The 23,828-nt window shown below is 45.2% G+C and overlaps 1 protein-coding gene across 3 annotated transcripts in view; it reads left to right on the top strand.

Moving 5' to 3' along the window:
* The first annotated feature begins 1,267 nt into the window (after positions 1–1,267).
* The window catches only part of ERMP1 (endoplasmic reticulum metallopeptidase 1), an 87,412-nt gene continuing 64,851 nt past the window's right edge, over positions 1,268–23,828 (top strand). The window contains exon 1 of one of the 3 annotated variants that reach the window (XM_056521996.1): positions 1,268–1,808. In XM_056521996.1, coding sequence (XP_056377971.1) covers positions 1,540–1,808 — 269 coding nt within the window. In that variant the 5' untranslated portion in view covers positions 1,268–1,539. The remainder of the gene's footprint in view (positions 1,809–23,828) is intronic. The other 2 variants (XM_056521976.1, XM_056521985.1) reach the window with 2 other exon arrangements.

The raw sequence follows: 23,828 nt of genomic DNA on the forward strand, positions 1-23,828 counted from the left end.
CTCCTTACAAGCAGAGAGCTTCAAAGTTAGAAAAATGCTAAATTTTTTCATAAAATTTGGGAATTTTTCACCAAGAAACAACAAAAATTTACCACTTACATAAAGTAGAATATGTCACTAAAAAACAATCTCGGAATCAGAATGAAAAGTAAAACCATCCCACAGTTATTAATGCTTAAAGTGACAGTGGTCAGAATTGCAAAAATGGCCGGGTCCTAAGGTGAAAATGGGCTAAGTCCTTTAGGGGTTAAATGACCCCTTTCTAAATTTTTATTATTGTGGGCTACATTTTTTGTTCCCTGCCCGCCCACATAAATTGATCCCTGTTTAAAAATTATTAAAAGTTTCGGTATAAAAAAAGATACATTTCGTTGAATACAATTTTTTCCATCACTACTGTATGTTTTTTAATGGTACCCTACTAAATTATCTCCATCACTTTTTTGGATCGCTAAAGTACACAAAAGAATAAAAACCGCCTGCAAAAACGCCAAAGTCAAAACCCACATGTCGTTTTTCTTCACGTTTTTTAACTCCCATAGACTTCTATGGGAGAAAAACGCCACGATTTTGACTAAAAAAAAATGGCAGAGGCTCAACATGACTTTGCAAAACCGCCAAGGAGCAGAAAAACTGCCAAAAGGATTAAAAAAGGATTAAAAAAAAACACCAAACTGAAAAACGCAAAGTGGAAAATGAATTTTGCGATTTCTCTTTGATTTAAAGCTAACATCTGGCCGCAGTGTTTTTTCAATGAAAAAACGCCAAAGCTTTTTTGGGAAAAATCGCACAAAAAAAAATAAAAATATAAAACAAGTGGAAACTTAACCTAAAGGGGTTAGACTAGGTTCACACTTAATCGCATCCGTCGGAATCCCGCCGAATACAAGATGCTGACATATATATATGACATATACTGTTAATAGGAGCATCCTAAAATAGCACATATGTCCCGCGCTGAGTTTCTAGGTGACTCCGTTTATCCATTGAAATCGAAGGGATTTGCTGCTCCTGTTAACAGTATATTTCGGTATCGTGTTTTCGGCGGGATGAATAAAAAAACTGAGCTAATTTCTTCCAAAAACAGCTCCATGTCTATCTCCAGGTTGTGTGTGGTATTACAACTTGGCTCCATTCACTTCAATGGAACTGAGCTTCAATACCACACACAACCTGAAGACAGATGCGGTGCTGTTTTTGGAAGAAATCAGCTCTGTATTTCTAATCCCGGATAGCCCCTTTTTCAGATGAGTTGAATCCGATGAGTTTCGGCGCATGTGCAGTATGGGCAGGTTCACGCTGAAGCCCCTCCCCTGCTCCAGTCTGTGCATTCTCCATGCTATCGGCCTGTGACCGGGTGAATGCAGTTTGACCCTCTCCACCCCCTGTTATTTGCGCACCGGTACAAGGACAAGCGGGGATTCTGTTCTTGTCAGCTGTTTCCCGCTCCAAGCTGATTGGCCGAATCAATGACAGCGCCTTTTCTGGTAGGCTGGGGGTTACCATGGCAGCGGTAGGCGGAGCTTCAGTGTTTCAGGCATGGAGCGGTCTGGCGGTACGGGGCTCGCGGTCCGCAGGTCCCGGAACAATGTGGTCAGCTCTGGGGCAGGATCCGGCCATGGGAACCGGCGGGAGGATAAAGGTGGCAATGACCGGAAGACGCGGGGCCGGAGCCTGGTGTTTGGGGCTGGAGTCTCGGCCGTACTGCTGCTCTATGTGCTCGGGCTGAGAGTCCTGGTGCACTTCTCATTGCGGCAACTGGTGACACCTGGAACCCGCAGCACCGGCTTCAATGCCAGCACTGCCAGGTAATGGAATGTACTTCTGTGTATGGGCGCAGCACAACCCATTCATTGGTCCATGCTGGAATCCTGTGCGTGATGTCTGATTGGGAAGAATCGCGTGTAATGTGAACTGTGCAGCAATATTGTGCACGGTATCGCAGTGATAACAAGCTGTCCTTTGCTTCATGTGTAATGAATGGAAGCCTGCAGGACTAGCCTGTCATTTGTATACAGCCTTATACCGATCAGCCAGAACAATACATCTGAAGCGAACTGATCGTCAGGTGGCAGTGACACCTGTCAAGGGTGGGAGAGATTACACAGCAAGTGGTCAGGACAGGGACGAGACAAGGACCAAACTATAATGGATAACTGACTGGGTCACAGCATGTCCAACACAGCCGGTCCTGTTCCTGATATGTAGATCCTAACAGTGTTTCCCAACCAGGGTGCCTCCAGCTGTTGCAGAACTACAACTCCCAGCAGCCATTGTCCTATGCCTGCCATATCCTGTGGAGGTGATAACTTTGCAAGTAGGAAATACCCCTTTTAAAGCCTATGGGTACCCGTGCATTGTGGTATACATCCAAATCGGATAGATCCAGGCATAGGACTAGAGACTAGACCCCTAAATATACATGGTTTATATCATACTTTTCTTTTTTTTTTCATAAAGACTCAGGATTGAGTGGAAACGTTGCTGCTTTGCACATTTTTGAGACAATAAGCTTTCACTTTATCGGGAGCATTGAACTTGTATTTTTGTATCTGGGGGGTACCAGAGGGGACCTGGGCTCTGTCTCTTGTCTTGCACCCCCAACTGGACTTCAGTTTGAGGAGTTTCCACCCCACATGAGTGCTGCTGCTACTATCTGTGTGTGTGTGTGTGTGTATATATATATATATATATATATATATCAAAATTTTATATAGCTAAAGAGCATGTATGTGTGAGAGGGATGAGCCATGACACGTTGGTGCCCTATGAACCTTTAATTAGGCAGCAAAAAAATGTCCGTGTTGTGGCTAACAAGTTCAGCCATGCTGTAGCTAAGAGTCTACTTTCCTGACCTCCATTTAGGAGGGTGAACTCCAACAGACAGGTAATATATCTCCGCTTACCTCAGTCTCTACGGGGGAGATTTATCAAAACCTGTCCAGAGGAAAAGTTGCTGAGTTGCCCATAGCAACCAATCAGATCGCTTCTTTCATTTTTAACAAGGCCACTGAAAACTGAAAGAAGCGATCTGGTTGCTGCGGGCACCTGGTCAGCTTTTCCTCTGGACAGGTTTTTATAAATCTCCATATATATATATATATATATTGGTTGCTGCTACTGTTAGGTTTTTATGTCGTGCCCTGTACATCGCCTGAGGTGACCTTGTCTTCACCCAGTATTGATTGTTGGTGAGCCATGCCCTATAACCACCTCCATTTCCTATGAATATCCATGTCTAGCTGGTGTGCAGATGCCCAGCATGATGCTGCTGGCCAAGTGTTCACGTAAGTGTGTATAGAGGACAGAGGGCTCCTCACACCCTGCAGTGGTGCGCACACTTATGTTCATGGCTTTCACACTGCCCTGCATGTCCTTAGAAAATGTCATGTACAAGACATTGCTTTTCCCCTTTTAAAGGTTATGACACCCAGACTTTTTTTCTTTCCAGAAATAGGGCAGATGACCTGTGGGAAACAACAAAGCGAAGTGCAGTCATTGCAGCAATATACACAATTGTCCGTATACTTATTTACATATAGGACAGCCATGAGGTAATGTAAAGGATGGACGTGCATGTGGGCTATATGACCTCAGCAAAAACCACACATTTCCACCTATAAATCCCTTAGATATAAATGGTAGACATAGTACTGTGTGAAAAATAGACATGGACCTTTTCTTTTCTACAATTGAAACCAGTGGGGAGCTTCATGATACACCCCGCTACTCTGGCTGCGGTTAGAAACTATCGGAGACACCGTGCTGCATATTCCTTATGGGTGTTAAGGATTTCACAAGTGGAACCATTGTGAGGACTTTGGTGCAATTGACACCAAAAACTGCCTGTTTGTCAGAGACAGCTGTTAGAGATGAGCGAACTTACAGTAAATTCGATTCGTCACGAACTTCTCGGCTCGGCAGTTGATGACTTTATCCTGCATAAATGAGTTCAGCTTTCAGGTGCTCCGGTGGGCTGGAAAAGGTGGATACAGTCCTAGGAGACTCTTTCCTAGGACTGTATCCACCTTTTCCAGCCCACGGGAGCACCTGAAGGCTGAACTCATTTATGCAGGAAAAGTCATCAACTGCCGAGCCGAGAAGTTCGTGACGAATCGAATTTACTGTAAGTTCGCTAATCTCTAACAGCTGTTGCCCAACCTTTGTTCAGCCAACATATAGTCCTCCTGATTGTAGGGCTGGGCGGTATACCGGTTCATATCGAAATTTTTTCCCCATACCACAATACCGGTTGGGCCCCTCCTCCTCACCCACCACCACCCCCCCCCCCCCCCCCCCCCCTCTCAAAAGAATGAATTATCAGCTGCAGATGAGTTGTGGAGGCGCTTTAAATGAGTTGGCGGCTGACGGCGCTTTATATGAAAGACTTGCTGGCCCACGGCGCTTTAAATTAATGAAATGCGGCCAGCGTCGCTTTATATGAATGACTTGCGGGCAGCGCTTTGAATGAATGACTTGCTGGCCGACGGCGCTTTAAAGGAATGAGATGTGAGCCGCGGCAAGCTGTCACCTCCCTCTGCAAGCGCTAAAAGCCTGGCTTTTAGCGCTTGCAGGGGGAGGTGACAGCTTCTGGCTCGCATCTTAAAGGAAAACTTTCAGATATTTTCTCATAGACTCTGATTCCAAGGAGCCCTACCTTACCCGAATTTGCCCGCAATTGTAGTTTTATTCTATGTGGAAATCTTGTTGTAACTGGCATGGGCGGGTATTCTGCAGGTTAACTGGCACTGTTAGAGAAATATAGCATCTCCTGGGGGTCATATATGATTAGTTCCCCGGGGGGGAGGAGGAAATAAAGTTAAATACCGTGGAACCGCCATAACTTGCAAAAATACCGTGATATGCATTTTTGGACGTACCGCCCAGCGCTACCTGACTGCACCTCTAAACTCTTGTTGGCTGACCTGAGAGTGCATTATTTCACTGGCAGCTCCCATCAGGTCAAGAGTTGGAGGTCCCCAACTGGAGGGCTAGTTGGTGACTTCTACTGTGCAGGCTGTTTGTGGCCATCGATTGCCGTGTCATGCTGCTGCAGCTATTCATAGTATTTGTGGTTGGAGCAACTTTCACTTTCATCTATGTTAGGCTATGACACGCACTGAGTGGCCAAAGTCACTGTGTACCCCTAGCCTGCTAGTCAACTGATTCTTCCAAACTGTTTTGGTAATGTGCATAGCCAGCTTTTTATTTTTTTTATTTTTTTACTTCCCCCTCTTTAGTAATTTGCTATATGACACTGTTGGTGAATGTAAATCCAGCTTCTGCTTCAAAGCTTTTCACTTTTCATACATTGCTCAAGGGATTATCACAAATTGACTGTCTGAAATTGTGAACATAGAGGCCCAGATTTATTTAGATACATTAATATTTCGTTTTTTAGATACAGTTTCCGTATCACTTTTTTTGTTTGTTTCCCTAAACGGGGAAAAAACTGCCACGACCGTATGTATTTTAATACTCAATGCGTTTTACATTGAGTGCAATGTTATAAAAACTGTATACAACTTTTACATCATAAAAGATCCCAAAACCGGACAGACTTGTGCCCAGAACCGTACTAGACCATGGTTTAGCACACAGGGGAAAAAAGCATAAACCAACAAAACCGTATACAACCAGATACATACCGATAATCTGTGGCCTTTCACCGCCACCCGCTACTCTCCCCCTGCCTGTCCTGGGGTCCTCCTGAGTCCAACCCCCCCCCCCCCCATATCCTCTGGCAAGAGACCGCCACCGCCTGCTTCTCTCCCCCTGCTGGTCCTTAGTCCAACCACCGCTGCTGCCCCATTGCCTCCCCCCATCCCTGGTTTTATAATTACCTGTTCCCGGGGTCCGCACTACTTCTCACTGTGCGCACTGACGGTGACGTCGCGTTGATGAAGTCACTCGTCATTGCGCAGCACACAGCATAACGCAGGACGCCTCAGGAGCCAGAAGTAGCGCGGACCCCGGGAACAGGTAATTATAAAACCGGGGATGGGGGAGGCATTGGGGCAGCGGTGGTCTCTGGCCTGGGCGGTGCGGGCACGGGGGGAGGGGCATTATCGGATTATTGGCAAGGTAATTGCCGATACCGTTAACGTCCAAAATCGTGAATATCGGTCGATAGGATCGGCCAAACCGATCATCGGTCGATCCCTAGCCCTTTTTCATAGTTCAACCGTAGGTAGCTTATTGCAGGGCTTTATCAATTGTGTGGCCCATTTAAATTATCGGCCACACATTTCATTTAGACTGGGAGATATGTGGCCTAAAACAGTGATTTTATTGGCCGCACAAAAGATCAGCAAATGCTGAATGCTGCCCCTTTTATACTTGCCTATTATAGGCAATGAGCATTACTTTACTGTTAATGTAATGGACTTTCCATGAATTGACCCTAGTACATGTAAAATAAGGTTGTAATCACCATTGGAGGCAGGGACTGATATGACTAGTGACAATCTCTGTACATTGAATATGTTGGCCCTATACGAGAAGCAAATATGTGGTTACTGGCTGAGCCCTACTTTCTGCCATCTGTTGTTTCAACAAAGTTGTACAAATAAAGGTGTACAGCTAGGTAGAACATTTATATACCGTATATACTCGAGTATAAGCCGAGGCCCCTAATTTCAACCCAAAATCCCAGGAAAAGTTATTGACTCGAGTATAAGCCTAGGGTGGGAAATACATCATCCCCCCCCTGTCATCATCCAGACCCCCGTCATTAACATCCTCATCATCACCGCCTGTCATCATCCAGACCCTCATCATCATCACCTGTCATCATCCCCTTGTCATCATCCCACACCCCCCCTTCATCATCCCCTTGTCATCATCCCCACCCCCCTTCATCATCATCCCCACCCCCCTTCATCATCATCCCACCCCCCTTCATCATCCCCTTGTAATCATCCCCACCTCTTGTCATCATCCGCCCTCAGTGGTCTTCAACCTGCGGACCTCCAGAGGTTTCAAAACTACAACTCCCAGCAAGCCCGGGCAGCCATCGGCTGTCCGGGCTTGCTGGGAGTTGTAATTTTGAAACCTCTGGAGGTCCGCAGGTTGAAGACCACTGCGGCCTTTGACATCATCCAGCCCCCTCTCACCCCCTTTAGTTCTGTACAGTACTCGCCTCCGCTCGGCGCTGGTCCGGTGCTGCAGGACTGTCCGGTGAGGAGGTCGTCCGGTGGGATAGTGGTTCCGGGCTGCTATCTTCACCGGGGACGCCTCTTCTCCGCGCTTCAGGCCCAGAATAGAGGCGTTGCCTTGGCGATGATGCAGAAGTACGTTGGCAATGAACGTACCTCTGCGTCGTCGTCAAGGCAACGTGACTATTCTGGGGCCGGGCCCGAAGAGCTTAGAAGAGGCCTCCCCGGTGAAGATAGCAGCCCGGAACCACTATCCCACCGGACGACCTCCTCACCGGACAGTCCTGCAGCACCGGACCAGCGCCGAACGGAAGCCAGTACTGTACAGAACTAAAGGGGGTGAGAGGGGGCTGGATGATGTCGAAGGCCGCAGTGGTCTTCAACCTGCGGACCTCGGGAGGTTTCAAAACTACAACTCCCAGCAAGCCCGGGCAGCCGATGGCTGCCCGGGCTTGCTGGGAGTTGTAGTTTTGAAACCTCTGGAGGTCCGCAGGTTGAAGACCACTGCGGGTGGAGAGTTCACTCGAGTATAAGCCAAGGGGGGTGTTTTCAGCACGAAAAATCGTGCTGAAAAACTCGGCTTATACTCGAGTATATACGGTATGTATTGCATGCAGTTTTGAAAGCATAGCGACTACAATTGAACCAAAGTTACCCCACTCAAATATATCCCAAAACATGTATTTATTTGATTATTTTCCCAGCATACTTATTATACTGTAATGCCCACACCTAGCCAAATATGTTTAAACTTGATTTGCATTAATCCCTATAGGATGTAACGATTCGTGGGGAGGAACTCCTACATAGTAAGATTCGTCTCACTGATAATTCTTCCCAGAGGGCACTGATTTGCTTGTGATTGGCGCTGTATATTGTAACACACTTAGAGCTATCTTGCCTCTGCTATAATCTAGATGAATAGATAAAAAAAAATTCAGTATTGAGCAATTATATTATCAGTCCACAGTAGATGGGTTGGATTTCTTCTCTTGGGAACCCCACTTTAATGAAAGTTCATATACAATGCCTGGTGTGAATGCCACTTTTCCTAGAATCTACACGATTTTGTACTTGGGTTAGCAAGTAATTTGAGTAAACAGCCTGGTCCTGGGCTTAAAGGGGTACTCCACGGAAATCAACTCCTCCCCTCTCCTGTCAAAGTGTCTGATCAAGGGGTGGGTGGGTGGTCTGACCACAGGGATCCCAGTGATCTCCTCTATTGGGCCTGGTAACTTACCTGTCCTCAGCATCCACTGGCCCCTACCTACCGATACAAGCGGAAGTGACTGGCTACTTAGCCGATTACCTTTCAAATGGAGTCCCTTATTAGCCGGTGACTGGCTGAGCAAGCTGTCACTCCTGCTTATCTCGGAGGGTGGGTGCCAAAGACTGGTAAGTTACTGGACCATGTACAGAAAATTGCGTGGTGTCTCAGCGATCAGGCACTTTTCCCGTATCCTGTAGGTAAGGGAAAGGTTTTGTTTCCCCAAGTACCCCTTTAAAGGGGTACTCCAGTGGAAAACAATTTATTAATCTTTTTTTTTTTTTTTTTTTTATCAACTGGTGCCAGAAAGTTAAACAGATTTGCAAATTACTTTAAAAAATCTTAATCCTTTCAGTACTTATCAGCTGCTGTATGCTCCACAGGAAGTTCTTTTCATTTTGAATTTCTTTTCTGTCTGACCACAGTGCTCTCTGTTGACACCTCTGTCCATGTCAGGAACTGTCCAGAGTACAAGCAAATCCCCATAGCAAACCTACCTGCTCTGGAAAATTCCTGACATGGACAGAAGTGTCAGCAGAGAGCACTGTGGTCAGACAGAAAAGCAATTCAAAAAGAAAAGAACTTCCTCTGGAGCATACAGCAGCTAAGTACTGGAAGGATTAATATTTTTAAATAAAAGTAATTTACAAATCTGTTGTAACATTCTGGCACCAGTTGGGACAGGAAACATAGTGGTTTAAAAGAGCCCCTCCACTTACACACCCCAGTGTTTCCTGTCCCTATATGGATTGGGCAGAGAGGTGCATGGATACACTGAAGGAGAGTCTGATGAACAGAGCCTTGGGGGTCTCCTTCCTCTATGAAACCTCCCCCTACCCCTCCTGGCCAGTACTCCTGTGAGGAGCCTCCTGTCATGATTGGAGACGGGCAGGGATCTGCATGCTGGGCTTGGTTTCAGAGCTTGTCTCGGAGCTGGGAGCAGTGCTGCTGATGCTTTGTAGACGTCATGGTCAGCGCCAGCGCTCAGTGATATCCTGAGCACGAACTCCTTTAAGGGGGAGCATTCTTCGAATGCTGTATGGGACGTCACAGGAGTGCAGGATTTGTTCATGTCCTCTGAAAACATGGCTGCTCAGCTTCACAAACGCCATGGAAGTCCACTGTAACAGGTGAGTTGTGTGGTTTTCACCCATATCCCTGCCTTGCCTATGCCTTTCCCCAATTTTCTCTTATCCCAGCTGTCATCGTGAAGACAAAGTAGGGAATAGGGAAAGTAATTCTGATAGCTCCTGCATGGTCCAACAGGAACTGGTTTACACCGTGAAAGACCATTGTGATAGCTCCTCCCCCTTCTGCAACCGAACAGACATGACCTTCTACATCAAGGGCTCCTCTGGTTCCCTGAGGTAAAGGGACCGCATCTCACAGCGCGGATGTTACAGCATAAGGGGCATTCTGGCTACTATTCAAGCCTTCTATCTGTTTATTCTAGCACCAGGTGGCAAAGGTTTAATTTCTGGCAGCAGAATAGGCCATTTGATATGAATAATACTAGTGTTCCCCTATACCTGGACTTTCTTCAAAGGTTTTCTGAAGAACCATAGTTGTAGCACAATTAAGGTGCATGTGACGGCTCTGTCAAGCTTCCTAGGCGTGTCTTTGACCAAGGAGGAGCTGGTAAAAAGGTTTATTAAGGGGGTCATTGTCATCAAGCCCAGATCTGGACCCTCAGTGCCCAGCTGCCATCTCAACCTCGTCCTATCAGGGGTTAACAAAGGGTGTCTTTTAGCCCCTTTGCCAAAAATAGAATTCCTCTTGTGGAAGGCTGCTTTTTGTTAGCACTTACTACGTGCCGCAGAATAGTGAGATCCAGGCCCTTACTAATAGAGAACCCTTTTCCACGGTAATAGAAGAAAAGATGGCCCAGGGTTTATCCCTAGGGTTTCATTCTCATAGAAGTCAGGAAATATGTTTCCCTCTCTTTGTCAGAACCCAAAGAATCAGAGTGAACAAGTTTTTCATACGCTCGATGTAAGGAGAATTATTCTCCATTATCTAGAGACTACAGCAGACTGGTGGTTATGTGAGAATCTTTTCATCCAGTATTGGGGGGGGGGGGGGGGGGGTTAGAAATAGAGGCAAGAATGCCTCAAATACACAGTTGGAAGGTGTATTGAGTCAGCTATCATGGAAGCCTATGTCCACACAGAGAATCTCCATGCGGGCATTACGGAGAGTTTTAGGACCGCACAGGAATGCGCCGTCTCATAGATGGCTATGCATTTTGTGCAGACTCCGCACACAAAAGAATGAACACGTTTAAAATGGAATTTTCGTGCCGAAAACATCTGGCACGTAAGTTCCTCCATGTGCACAGAACAGCAGAATCCTGTTGAATTCAACGGGACTCTGCTGCAGAGGAATCCAGCACGGAAATTCCGACGTGTGAACATGGGCTAGGAATCCGGAGGGAAGATTTGTTGACCGAATTAACTGTAGGAAATAGCTCCTATTATCTGATGTGATCCTAGACTAAAAGAACAATATAGGGGGAATAAAAAACAAAACATTATATTATATTTACACATACTTTTGTTTTATGCAGGTCTCTTTCTCTTGGGGACAGATTTTATGTAACAAATATATACAGTACAAATAAGTCCCACAACATATACAGAATTGCTGAAAAGTGGTCATGCAGGACTGAAATGCTATGTCAAAGGGTTAATTTAGCTCCTGTAGCTGCTGGCTTTTCAAGTTTCAGCGGGATATCTGATTTAATAGACACTCCCAGGTTGCACGATAAAGCTAAACTTTCTGATAACATCCATTATATCAAGGGTGTTTCTGGATTTGCCTTGGAATCCATTACGAGAATCCCTCCCTTGCTTTATATGTAAAGTGAATCTGTCACATATTTTCATGTAGCATCTCATAAAATTGGCTTTGATCTATTGCACACTGCAAGTTTTTTTTTTTTTTTTTTTTTATATATATTTTCTTTTTTATAAATGTTTTACATTTAGCCAAGGCCAGATGTGGGTTCCAAAGCAATGAGAAATCTATAAAGGAAGGACTTGTTCTATGTATAATGCTCTGTCCTGCTTTATTCACCTCTGGCTTAGGCATCAGACATCCAAGGGTAGTGCCTGTTTTAGGCACGGATTAGTCCCCTTCAGTGTATATGCCTTTTGCTAAACATTTCCTCTTTGGAGTGATATGTCATTTATTGCCATGTATTTGAGATGGGGCAATTTGATGCACATAATATGCACCAAAATACATGTAGAAATTAGCTATTTTAATTTGTATCCTCCTCACACAAGGCCACAGCAGGTGAGTTTCAGGTGTCTAACACAGCCTGCACTGAATGCATACTGGGTGGACTCATGACATTTTCGCATATGTCAGCCATTCATATATTGTGGATGTGACTAAGGCCCTGTAGATCTTCTTCCACACTTTTGTACCCCCGTTCTTGTGATTCCTGGGGTCTAAATGGTCAGAACTCCAGTGATCATGCATTTATTCCCTATTCTGTGGATAAGGAATAGATGTTGGAATAACCACTCCAGAAACTGGCTCCAGAAAGTTAAACAGTTCTATTAAAAAATCTTAATCCTTTCAGTACTTATGAGCTGCTAAAGTTGAGTTGTTCTTTTCGGTTTAAGGCTAAGTTGCTACTTGGTTTTTTGCCCGGCGTTTTTTGATTTGAAAAAAAAAAAAAAAGATGCAGTAGTGATGTAAAACATTTTTATTTAACAAAATTTATATATTCTATAACAAAATTTTAATTATTTTTTAATAAAGTGTGTGTTTCACTTTTTTCTCTATTTTTTAATTTTTTTTAGTTGCGATCATCCATAATATAGCAGAGATGTGGAGTTGCTCTATACAGCGCTCGCATCTCTGCTCTGTACTCCAGCCAGTGATGTGAATAGAACATCACTCATTCATATTTTCCGCTTATAGGGGTGATTGGCCAGATGGTTGCAGCCAATCACCGCTCTCAGCGGGAAAAAGGAATGAGTGAGTGGCCAGCCGGAGTATAGTGCAGAGATGCGAGGGCAGGAGAAAGCCGCTCCATCTCTGCAATAGACAGGATGATCACAGAGGGTGTCAGTAGTGATCCCCGCTGTGATCTGTTCTTATCTGCAGGTACTACTACTCCCAACATGGAGCACACTCTGCTCCATGCTGGGAGCTGTAGTATCTGCATTAATAGACATATCGCAGCGAGTGTAACTTCTGACACCTGCTGTGATTTGTCTATTAATGCAGGTACTACAGCTCCCAGCATGGAGCAGTGTGCGCTCCATGTTGGGAGTAGTAGTACCTGCAGTTAAGGAAAGATCACAGTGGATGTCACTCCTGACACCCGCTGTGATCCTTCTGTATAATGTATAGATGCAGCCGGCCACTCTTCTATGGTCCCCTGCACTGCTGTGTATATATACACATATTCCTATTTCCCACAGAGAGCTGTGATTGGCTGGAACCATATGGCCAATCACAGCTCTCTGCGGGAAATATGAATAGGTGTGTATATATACTGCAGTGCAGGGGACCATAGAAGATCGGCCGGCCGCATCTATACATTATACAGGAGGATCGCAACGGGCGATCTGTCAATTAGTACAGGTACTACTACTTCCATCATGGAACAGTCTGTTCCATGCTGGGAGTAGTAGTACTACCTAAAAAAAAAGTAAAACATTAAGAAAAAGTGAAAAACGCACACTAAATTTTTGTCGGCTACATTTTTTGGTCCCTGCCTGCCCACATAAATTGATCCCTGTTTTAAAAATTAATAAAAATTTTATTATAAAAAAAGATACCTTTCGTTAGATACAATTTTTTTTCCTTCACTACTGTATCTTTTTTTATTTTTATTTTTTTTAATGGTACCTTACGAAATTTTATTTAAAAAGTTATCTCCATCAATTTTTTGGATCGCTAAAGTCCAAAAAAGAAAAAAAACATGCCTGTAAAAACGCCAAAGTTAAAACCCACATTTTTTTTTCTTGCCACGATTTTGACAAAAAAAAAACTCACCAGTGGCTCAGCATGCTGCGATTTTGGGAAAACTGCCAAGGAGCTGAAAAACGCCAAAAAAAAGTGAAAAAACGCCAAACTGAAATAAAATTTAGCGATTTCTCATTGATTGATTTGCAGCTAACATCTGGCCGCAGCGTTTTCTGGCCGATACTCGCACATCGCTTCAATGTGTCTGCACGTAGCGGCGTATTGCCGCTCCGAGCAGGCACATGTGAAGGCAGCATACAGAGGTCCTTCAGCGGTCGGATCTGCAGCGTGAAATAAGCTGTAATTCTGCTTGTCTGAACGTACCCTAAAGATGCGTAAAGGGGTACTCCGGTGGAGAAAATTTTTTTTACATTTATTTTTATTTTTATTTTTTCAAATCAACTGGTGCCAGAAAGTTAAACTGACTTATAAATTCTATTAAAAAATCTTAATCTTTCCAGTTCTTATCAGCTGCTGTATGCTCCTCAGGAAGTTGAGTTGTTCTTTTAGGTCTGACCACAGTGCTCTCTGCTGACACCTCTGTCCATGTCAGAAACAGATTGGAGCAGGAGAGGTTTGCTATGGGGATTTGTCTCTGCTCTGGACAGTTCCTGATACGGAGGCAGAGAGCACTGTGGTCAGACAGAAAACAACTCAACTTCCTCTCGGACATACAGCAGCTGATGAGTACTGGAAGGATTAAGATTTTTTAAATAGAAGTAATTTACAAATCTGTTTAACTTTCTGGAACCAGTTGATTTGAATAATTTTTTTTCTACCAGAGAACCCCTTTAAAATTTGTCAAGTGGCATGAATCTACCACATTCTTAGGTTGTCTAGTTAACTCTTGGCTAGGTTCATACTGTAGCAGAGAGCAGCGGATGGCATTCATTTCACCTAATAACTCTGTTCAGTGGACTTACAAGCAAATTCTGCTGTGTTGCTCAGTCCATTTAAAATGGCAAATGTGACCTAAACATAGTCACTAGGTGGCTTCTTGCGAGTCATTGAAATCGGTCATCCTGCTGCCCTAACCACAGTATGAATCTAGCCTTGGGCCATTATAAAAGTCAGGTGTCTGGAAAAATGTCTTGTATTCTTTTGGTCCAGAGAGTGGGTGACGGTATGACAATTCATAACCTGCTAGTGCCTATAGTTAATTAGTTTAATTATGCGAAGGTTACAAAAGTGTATTTTTAATGTTCAGGGTGTGGTATGCTCACAATAAAGGGTGGAGTGAGCCTACTCCTCATGCTAGATGTATCTGTTCATACTAATGTCTTGATTTAGGAAAGTTTACTTGGTATAAAAAAATGTTTTCCAGGTCATAGGGAGAGCCTAAAAATCCAAATAAAATAGGAAATGTATGGAGGGCACAGTAAATACCCCACACACCATGGCTCCATATAAAACTGAGCTGTAATATGGCTGTAGGTACTGCAGCTTGCTTTTTTATTTGAATAGGACTGAAAGCTGTAGTATCAAGCAAAGCCACTATAAAACATGAAAGGGGGGGGGGGGGGATTTATCATTAAGTTATTCTTAACCTGTTTGCCTGGGTGTACGTCTTGTGTGCCCCTCATCCTGTTTGGCCAGGGTTGGTAAACGAATGCTAAATTCCCAGATGTGCCTGGTAAACAGTGGAGCGCCAGCAGCACTTACTGGAGTTTTGGGGGCCTTGGATTGTAGAGGACGGCATAAGTCGAACCCCTATAAATCAGATATTTCATACTATTTAATCAGTATTAAGATAAAACTCCTTTTAACTCTTAGATGACGCTGGGTATACATGTGCGCCCTGGTCGCAGTTTGTGGGTATGAAGCACGTTCACAAGTGGAGTGCGCTTCATACATAGTAAGTCCCGGCTGCTGGGACATACTACTAATACTGGTTACTGCTAACTCGCCAGTATCCAACATTAAAGGGGTACTCCGGTGAAAACCTTTTTTCTTTTAAATCAACTGGTGGCAGAAAGTTAAACATATTTGTAAATTACTTCTATTAAAAAATCTTAATCCTTCCAGTACTTATTAGCTGCTGAATGCTACAGAGGAAATTCCTTTCTTTTTGGAACACTGATGACATCACGAGCACAGTGCTCTCTGCTGACATCTCTGTCCATTTTAGCAACCATGCATAGCAGATGCATAGCAGATGCATAGCAGATGCATAGCAGATGCATAGCAGATGCATAGCAGATGCATAGCAGATGTATACTAAGGGCAGCATGGTGGCTCAGTGGTTAGCACTGCTGCCCTGCAGTGCTGGGGACTTGGGTTCAAATCCCACTAAGGACAACAAAAAATAAAGCGTTATTATAATAACGTCATCAGAGAGCACTGTGCTCGTGATGTCATCAGAGAGCATTCCAAAAAGAAAAGAATTTCCTCTGTAGTATTCAGCAGCTAATAAGTACAGGAAGGATTACGTTTTTTTAATAGAAGTAATTTACAAATATGTTTAACTTTCTGCCACCAGTTGATTCAAAAGAAAAAAGGTTTTCACCGGAGTACCCCTTTAACCCTTCAGATGCCACAATCAAAGCTGATCAAGGCACTTTAGGTGGTTAAAATTGTCTTGACATTACTTTGGTAATAATAATCAGAACCTCAGCAGTGCTTTTGTGCTGTCTCAATCAGCCTACATGAAAACTGGAGGGTCCCTACAATAAAGATGTTTACAAGCCTAACTCTGCCAATAAACAACGGATTTGAGTAAGCAACTTTTTCGTTTTACAGCTCTTCACCCGCACTATAACCCAGTATACTGGGTTTAGTGCGAGTGAACTGGCTGTCAGATTCTATTGTTTAAAGAGAATGTCCAATACTGTTGGAGCTCAGTCATTAATATCTGGATTCACACCTAGAGACGTTCTCAATATTTACCGTATTTATCGGGGTATACCACGCACCGGCCGATAACACGCAACCTCATTTTTACAAGGATGTGTGTGTGTGTGCGCGCATGTGTATACCCTGATGGACTGTTTCTGACCCCGCAGTAGCCCCCAGGAAAGGCTGGGGGAGAGAGGCAGTCGCTGCCCGCTTCTCTCCCCCCTGCCTCTCCTGGGGTCTAGAGTCCTGCTGCCGCCGCTTCTCTCCCCCTGCCTTTCCTGGGGTCTAGAGTCCTGCTGCCGCCGCTTCTCTCCCCCTGCCTTTCCTGGGGTCTAGAGTCCTGCTGCCGCCGCTTCTCTCCCCCTGGCTATCCAGAGACTGCAGCTACTGCTGCCCCATTACCTCCCCCATCCCCGGTTTTATAATTATCTGTTCCCGGGGTCTGGTCCAAGCTGCTTCTGGCTCCGAAGGCGTCCATAGCTGTCACTGTGCGCCGGGCCACTGACTGTGACGTTGCGTCGAAGCCTTCACTCGTCATTGCGCAGCGCATAGCAACGACGCAGGAGATGCCGGAAGCAGCGCGGACCCGACCCCGGGAACAGGTAATTATAAAATTGGGGATGGGGGAGGCAATGGGGCAGTGGCGGCGGCGGTCTCTGGACGCCAGAATAGGCAGGGGCAGAGAATCGGGCAGTGACGGCAGGTCTCTGACCCTGCAAAAGCCGCTGCAGTTCATTGATTTAAAGCACCCGCTTTAAATCATTGAACTGAAGCGGCTTATCGGTGTATAAGACGCAGATAGACTTTAGGCTAAAAATTTTAGCCTAAAAAATGCGTGTTATACGCCGATAAATACGGTATTTAAAACAAAAATATCAATGGTAAATAACCAGATATCAGTAGGTTACAGGGCCCTTGTGAACCTATCTAATGAGATTTAGTATCACAACAAGAAATAGAATGTATAAAAAGTGAGAAAACCATATAGATAAGTCATAAAGTCCACCACTAATACTACTATTGCCTTCTTGTTCAGGCTACACAAAGTAAAAATCCACTGTTATATACTGTTCAGACGTTTCCTCCTAATGATATCCACCAGATTATGCAGAATAATGTCCGTTGCTCATAGATGTAACTGTATTAGAATAGAAGAAAACAATGAAAGAAGTCTAGCATACAGAAAGTTCAGCATTATTGCCTATAAAAGCAGACACAACACATCAGGGGAAACATCAAATGGACATCTGGACGCGTTTCAGGTGCATGTACCACCCTTTATCAAAGACTGTTCCAAACCCTGGATGGCCTCCTCATAAAGGATGAATCCACAGGGTGGGAACTTCCTGTCCTAAGATACACATGTGCTGATTAAACAGCAATTAAAACAATCTCGTGGAAAAACTCGCCCAACCCTTCATGTATCAGAGTCCAACAGTCAGATATTTGCACTTGAAATTGGCATCAGTACACATTATGCAATCATATGCGGTATGAGATGGAATACAAAAGTAAATAACTTGAATGGTGTAAGATGTACATAATCGATGTGTGTTACCAGATAAGAGAAATTTATACCATATATAATACATCCAATATAAATAATCTAGATACAAAAGTAAAATTCCACGCTGTGTGCTCATATGCGGATTCGAGTACAGCTTTTACTTGTCTAAGTGCTACGTTCATTGCTGCCTATGGCCACTACATATAGATAGATAGATTTGTACTTTTGTATCTAGATAATTTATATTGGCTGTATTATATATGGTATACATTTATCTTATCTTGTAACACAAGTTGATAATGTACATCTTACACCATTCAAGTTATTTATTTTTGTATTCCATCTCATACCGCATATGATGGCATAATGTGTACTGATGCCAATTCCAAGTGCAAATATCTGACTGTTGGACTCTGTAACATGTAGGGTTGGTTAAGTTTTTCCATGTTTTCATTGCTGTTTTATTCACCACATGTGCATTTTTGGACAGGAAGTTCCCACCCTGTGGATTTATCCTTTATTAGGAGGCCATCCAGAGTTTGGAATGGTCTGTGATAGTGATAAAGGGTGGTACATCCACCCATAACGCGACAAGATGTCCGTTTGATGTTTCCCCTGATGTGTTGTGTCTGCTTTTATCTGCAATAAAACTGAACTTTCCGTATGCCGGACTTCCTCCATTTTTTTTTCTTCAGTTTGTCCACGCACTTGGGTCTATGCAAGTCTGAACGCAGGATCACTTGAGCTGGCTCCCTTGCTTGCACTACAAGTATTAAAATAGCATTCTCGCTCAGGTACTTAGGCAAGTACTGCTAATTTGGATGTTAGACAATAATCAGTGTTCTGTGGAGCAGAAGCTTATGTTGGTGCAGCGCACCACTCGCTGCACGGGATCCTCCGGTCACCGTATCCTCTGTGAGATCGCTGAAAAATGGTGCTATGCACCCATACGAGCGGCTGCAGTCAGTGTAGCTTCCCGGGACATAGTAGCAAGATGTGCAGATTAACGTCTTCACAGAAGTCGAGCACGCCCAGATGATTGACAGCAAGTCTCTCTTGGGAGGCTTTAATAGGAGGATGCAATTTGATATTACAGATGTAAAACTTGAATGGTTGTGGCAATACAGTGCTCCCTCAAGTTACAATATTAATTGGTTCCAGGACGACCATTGTATGTTGAAACCATTGTATGTTGAGACCAGAACTCTATGGAAACCTGGTAATCGGTTCTAAATCCCCAAAATGTCATCCAAAAATAGGAAAAAGTGAGAATTAAAGAAAAATAAGTAGATAACTAATATAGATAAAGCAAATCCTTATATATAAAAGTAAGCAAGATCTGCTGGGAGCTGTAACTCTTTTTATTATAAAAATGAAAAACAAATCTGATACAAAACATAAAACAAGAACAAGCTTAACCAGCTATAACAAACATAACATAAATAAAATTACAAAAACAAAATCTGCCTAACCGGCCAGCCCAAATTTACTAAAATATACTTTTACTTTTTTCACATACCAAAAAACAAAATATCACACTCAAACACGCATTCCAAAAAGAACATAAAAATAGCCCAACTTGGCTTATAAAAATATATAAAACATAAAATAAGCACGACTTGGCTATAAAACAAAAGAAAAGGAACATAAAGGTAGCACAACTTGGCTGTAACTCAAAAATGACCCTTACCCAGGGGGGGGAAAAATAAATAAATAAATAAATAAATAAATAAAAAAACAATTTCAGCACAACTTGCTAATAAATAACACTCTGCCTCCCAGCCAGAGATCCACCGGTGAAAGAAGGGCAGGGAAAAGCAGCGCGGAGACGCGGCCGGAGAGAGGGCCCAAAGAGCCCAGCCCCACGCACCGCCCCCGCACGGCCGCAAGGCCCGCGAAGCACGCCCAGCACGGCAAGGAGCCGAGGACGGCCAGAGAGGATCCGCGCGCGGCCCAGAAACCGGCGAGAGCCGGACCCAAAAAGAGCAAGCCACAACCGAAGAAAAGGACAACACCGCCGAAAAGCGAGACTGCGAAGCCGGAGGCGAGTAGAGCAGAGACACCAGAGGGGAGCAGCCCCCCCAAGGAGGAAAAAATAAAATATTAAATTTTATACACAAACATGTATACATGCATACACATACACATACATACATATATACATACACATGTATATACACATAAACGCACACATATATATACACATAAACACATATGACACTACTTAACTACTGGCCCGACTGCACTATACACTATATAATATAAAACAATATAAATACAAAACACAATATATACAAAACTTACTGAAAATACACAAAAATATACTACAGAAAACAACGGAAAACGCCTACACTAAAACTGTCCCCTCACCCACACCACCCCTCCTGTACATGGGTCAGAGTCCATACCGTCCATACAGTTCTCAAAGTCCAGTCCTTAACTGACCCATGTCAGGACCCCAAAACACCACAAAACCACCACCCACAAATACACCCTCCCCACCTAACACTCCTCCCAACCAACTTATATACAAACTTATACATTCTGAACCACCACCCCCTTTAGGCCCAAGTTTGGTTGCCTGTAAGCCCTTCATACCATGTAAATTGAAAACAAAACAAAAAGCTAATGTGCACATGCATCAGCCCACCACCAGGGAGAAGGATGGCAGACCTGATACATAAATCATTTTATACTCTTTCCCTAACTCCCCCTACAATTCTCCCTAATTCTATCCCTACAATAAATCTGACCCTACCCTCACCCTATCTCTACCCCTATAACACTGCCCCTAACCAAAAATAAAAGGAACTCTACCCAAAAGGTTTAGTACCTAGGGCACATGAAATGAGAAACCTCTCCACAGGAGAGAAGCCCTACTGGTACCAAGACTGCCATACTCCAAAGAACTGATCTTCCCAAGGTCACCGGTGATGTTCCTACAGACCTCCACCTCGGAGAGGATTTTCTGTTGGGTCGACACTAAGCACCATGTGTTCCACGTGTAGTACCTAACCACTAAACTGACTAAAAATAAAGTGCCCCGATCTCGGCCACCCAGGTTCCTGAATGCCCCATAAGCCCACTCCGGATAGGCAAGGCCGGCAAGTTGACTCCAGCCGATGGAAGCGCCCACCCTGTTGTAGACCCCTATGTTAAAGGGACAATGAAGCAGGAAGTGGTCCATGCTTTCCAGCGTGTCCCCGCACTCTTCTCGGGGACATCCCCGGTCATCAGAGTTCCTGTACTTCAGGTTGTCCTTTACACATAGCTTCCCCTGAAAGCAGCGCCAGGCCAAGTCCCAAAACTTCTGGGGGATCCTTTTCATGTTTAAAAGATACAACCCCTCCCTCAGATCCCGACCTGGGCAGTCCCTGAGCGCCAGAGGCTTCTGGAAGTGGGTCAACAGAACCCGTTTGTCAAGGAACTGCCTTGACTGGGTCCTGATCTCCCACACTCCCAGACCCCACCGACGTATCGCCTTCAGAGTCGGGGTAGCGTAAGCCGGAAGATATCCATGGGGCGTACGGAGGTCCTTCACTTGCCCTCCTGTCTCCCATTCCTGGAAGAAAGGCCGAAACCACTCCTTGCAGGAGAGTACCCACGGAGGAGCCCTCTCTTTCCAGAGGTTTGCAATGTTGGCTTTCAAGAAGGTGTTCGTTAAGAACACCACGGGGTTTACCATAGATAAACCCCCTAGTCTCCTCGTGCGGTACGTAACCTCCCTCTTGACTAGGTTCAACCTGTTCCCCCATAACAGTTGGAAAAACAGGCTGTAGACCCTAGTGTAGTAAGCCTCTGGTAAGATACATACACTGCCCAGATAGATAAACAAGGGGAGCAGGTACGATTTGATCAGGTGTACCCTTTCCCTGAGGGTCATAGACCAACCCTTCCACTGGTTCACCCTCTGAGTGGCATCCTGGAGCTTACCGTCCCAGTTTTTGGTGGGATAATCATCCTGGCCGAATGTGATGCCCAGAATTTTTGCTGACTCTTGGAGCCCTGGAAGGGTGTCCGGGAGATCAAACGTGGGATCTCCCCCTCCCAGCCAGAGACTTTCACACTTATCCCGGTTGATCTTGGACCCGGATGCCTCAGAGTAGCGGTCCACCTCTGACATCACCACATCGACCTCCTCCCGTGAGGAGACGAAAATAGTGACATCATCAGCGTACGCCACTACTCTCTGGGCGACATCCGGCTCCGCCAGAGTCATCCCGACTCCCGCCAACGGCCCACAATCTACCCTCCGGACGAAGGGATCGATTGCGAACACGTATAACAGCGGGCTCAAAGGACAACCCTGACGGACTCCGGCCCCCACCTCAAAAGCGCGGCCAGACCAACCGTTCACCAGCGGGAAACTCTCTGCCCCTGCATATAAGGTGACAAGCCAATTCACAAAAGTACTCGGTAAGCCATATCTCAGGAAGACGGACCAGAGGTACTCGTGGTTCACCCGATCAAATGCTTTGGCCTGATCCAAGGACAGCATGTACCCCTTCCAGAGACCCGCACTACTCCGCTCCACTGCCTCCCTGACACTGAGGACAGCACTTAAGGTGCTTCGGCCTGGAACAGAGCAGTGCTGGGCCCCCGAAAGGAGCCGGGGTGCAAATTTCACCAACCGATTAAACAGTATCTTGGCCAGAAGCTTTCTGTCCGTATTGAGAAGAGCTATGGGCCTCCAATTCTCAATCCGGCTAGGATCTTTACCCTTTGACAGAAGAATCAGGGATGACCTCCTCATTGACTTTGGTAGAGTGCCCGAGGAGAGACACTCATTGAATACTTCAGTCAAGAGGGGAGCTAAAGACTCCTTAAAGGTCCTGTACCACTCGGATGTTAAGCCATCCGGACCTGGCGACTTCTTGGGGGCGAGCCCCTCGATCGCCAGTCTCACTTCCTCTTTCCTGATTTCTTCTGCCAAAACATCAAGAGAGGGGTCTACCCCTGGCTCAGGAATAGTTTCAGCCAGGAAAGCCGACATCCCGTCTTGATCTAGATCCTTCCTTCCTAAGAGGTGCGAGTAGAAGGATCTGACGACCTCCAGGATCCCTGATCTGGACCGATTCAGAGATCCCGTACTATCAATCAGTCCTGAGACCACTTTACTACTCACTGACATCTTACAGTTCTTGTAAGGGTCGGGCGAGCGGTACCTCCCGTAATCCCTCTCAAAAACCATAGATGCGTGCCTATCGTACTGACACCCCATCAGCAAGGATTTCACTCTGGAGATATCCTCCCGGCTACCTCCAGTCGAGACAAGGAGCTCGAGTTTCCTCCTCAGACCCTGATACAGGCGGTACCTATTCAGGGACCTGAGGCTCGAGAGCTGGCGGAAGAACCCCGCAACCCGCTTCTTGAATATCTCCCACCACTCTGACTTACTACTTCAAAAGTCCAGTAAAGGTACCTGACTCTGAAGAAAATCCTCAAAGGACTGTCTTATCTCCGCTTCCTCCAGGAGGGACGAATTCAGCTTCCAATAACCTTTACCCATCCGGGGGGTCTCTGAAACATTCAAGGAAAACAAAATCATAGTGATCGGAGAATTCCACCTCAACCACGGACACTGCGGAAGAGACGGCTTCCTCCTTTAAATAAAACCTGTCTATCCTAGACCTGCAGCTACCTCGATGATAGGTGAAACCCACGTGGCCTGAGGGGCTCCGGATGTGGGCGTCCTCTAGGCGAGCTTCCCTAACTATATATATTATTGAGGGCCACGCTATCATAAGCCAGCGGACCATTGGAACCTCTCCTATCTTAGGACCTCGTGACATTATTGAAGTCCCCTCCAAAAATCACTTGCCGGCTAGTAAAAAGGAAGGGCTTAATCCTCATAAAGAGATCTTTGCGGCCCCACTTGGTTTGTGGGGCGTAGATGTTAATGAGCCGGAGCTCTTGCCCCTTCATGAGGACATCTAAGATCAGGCACCTCCCCATTTCTAACTCAATAACCCGTCGGCATTCAACCGGATCGGTAAAAAGGACCGCCACCCCACTATACGGCTCAGCCGCAAGAGACCAGTGGGAGGGCCCGCACCTCCACTCTCTTCTGGCTTTT

The sequence above is a fragment of the Hyla sarda genome, chromosome 1 (assembly GCF_029499605.1).
Source record: "Hyla sarda isolate aHylSar1 chromosome 1, aHylSar1.hap1, whole genome shotgun sequence".
In the NCBI taxonomy this organism is placed as follows: Eukaryota; Metazoa; Chordata; class Amphibia; order Anura; family Hylidae; genus Hyla; species Hyla sarda.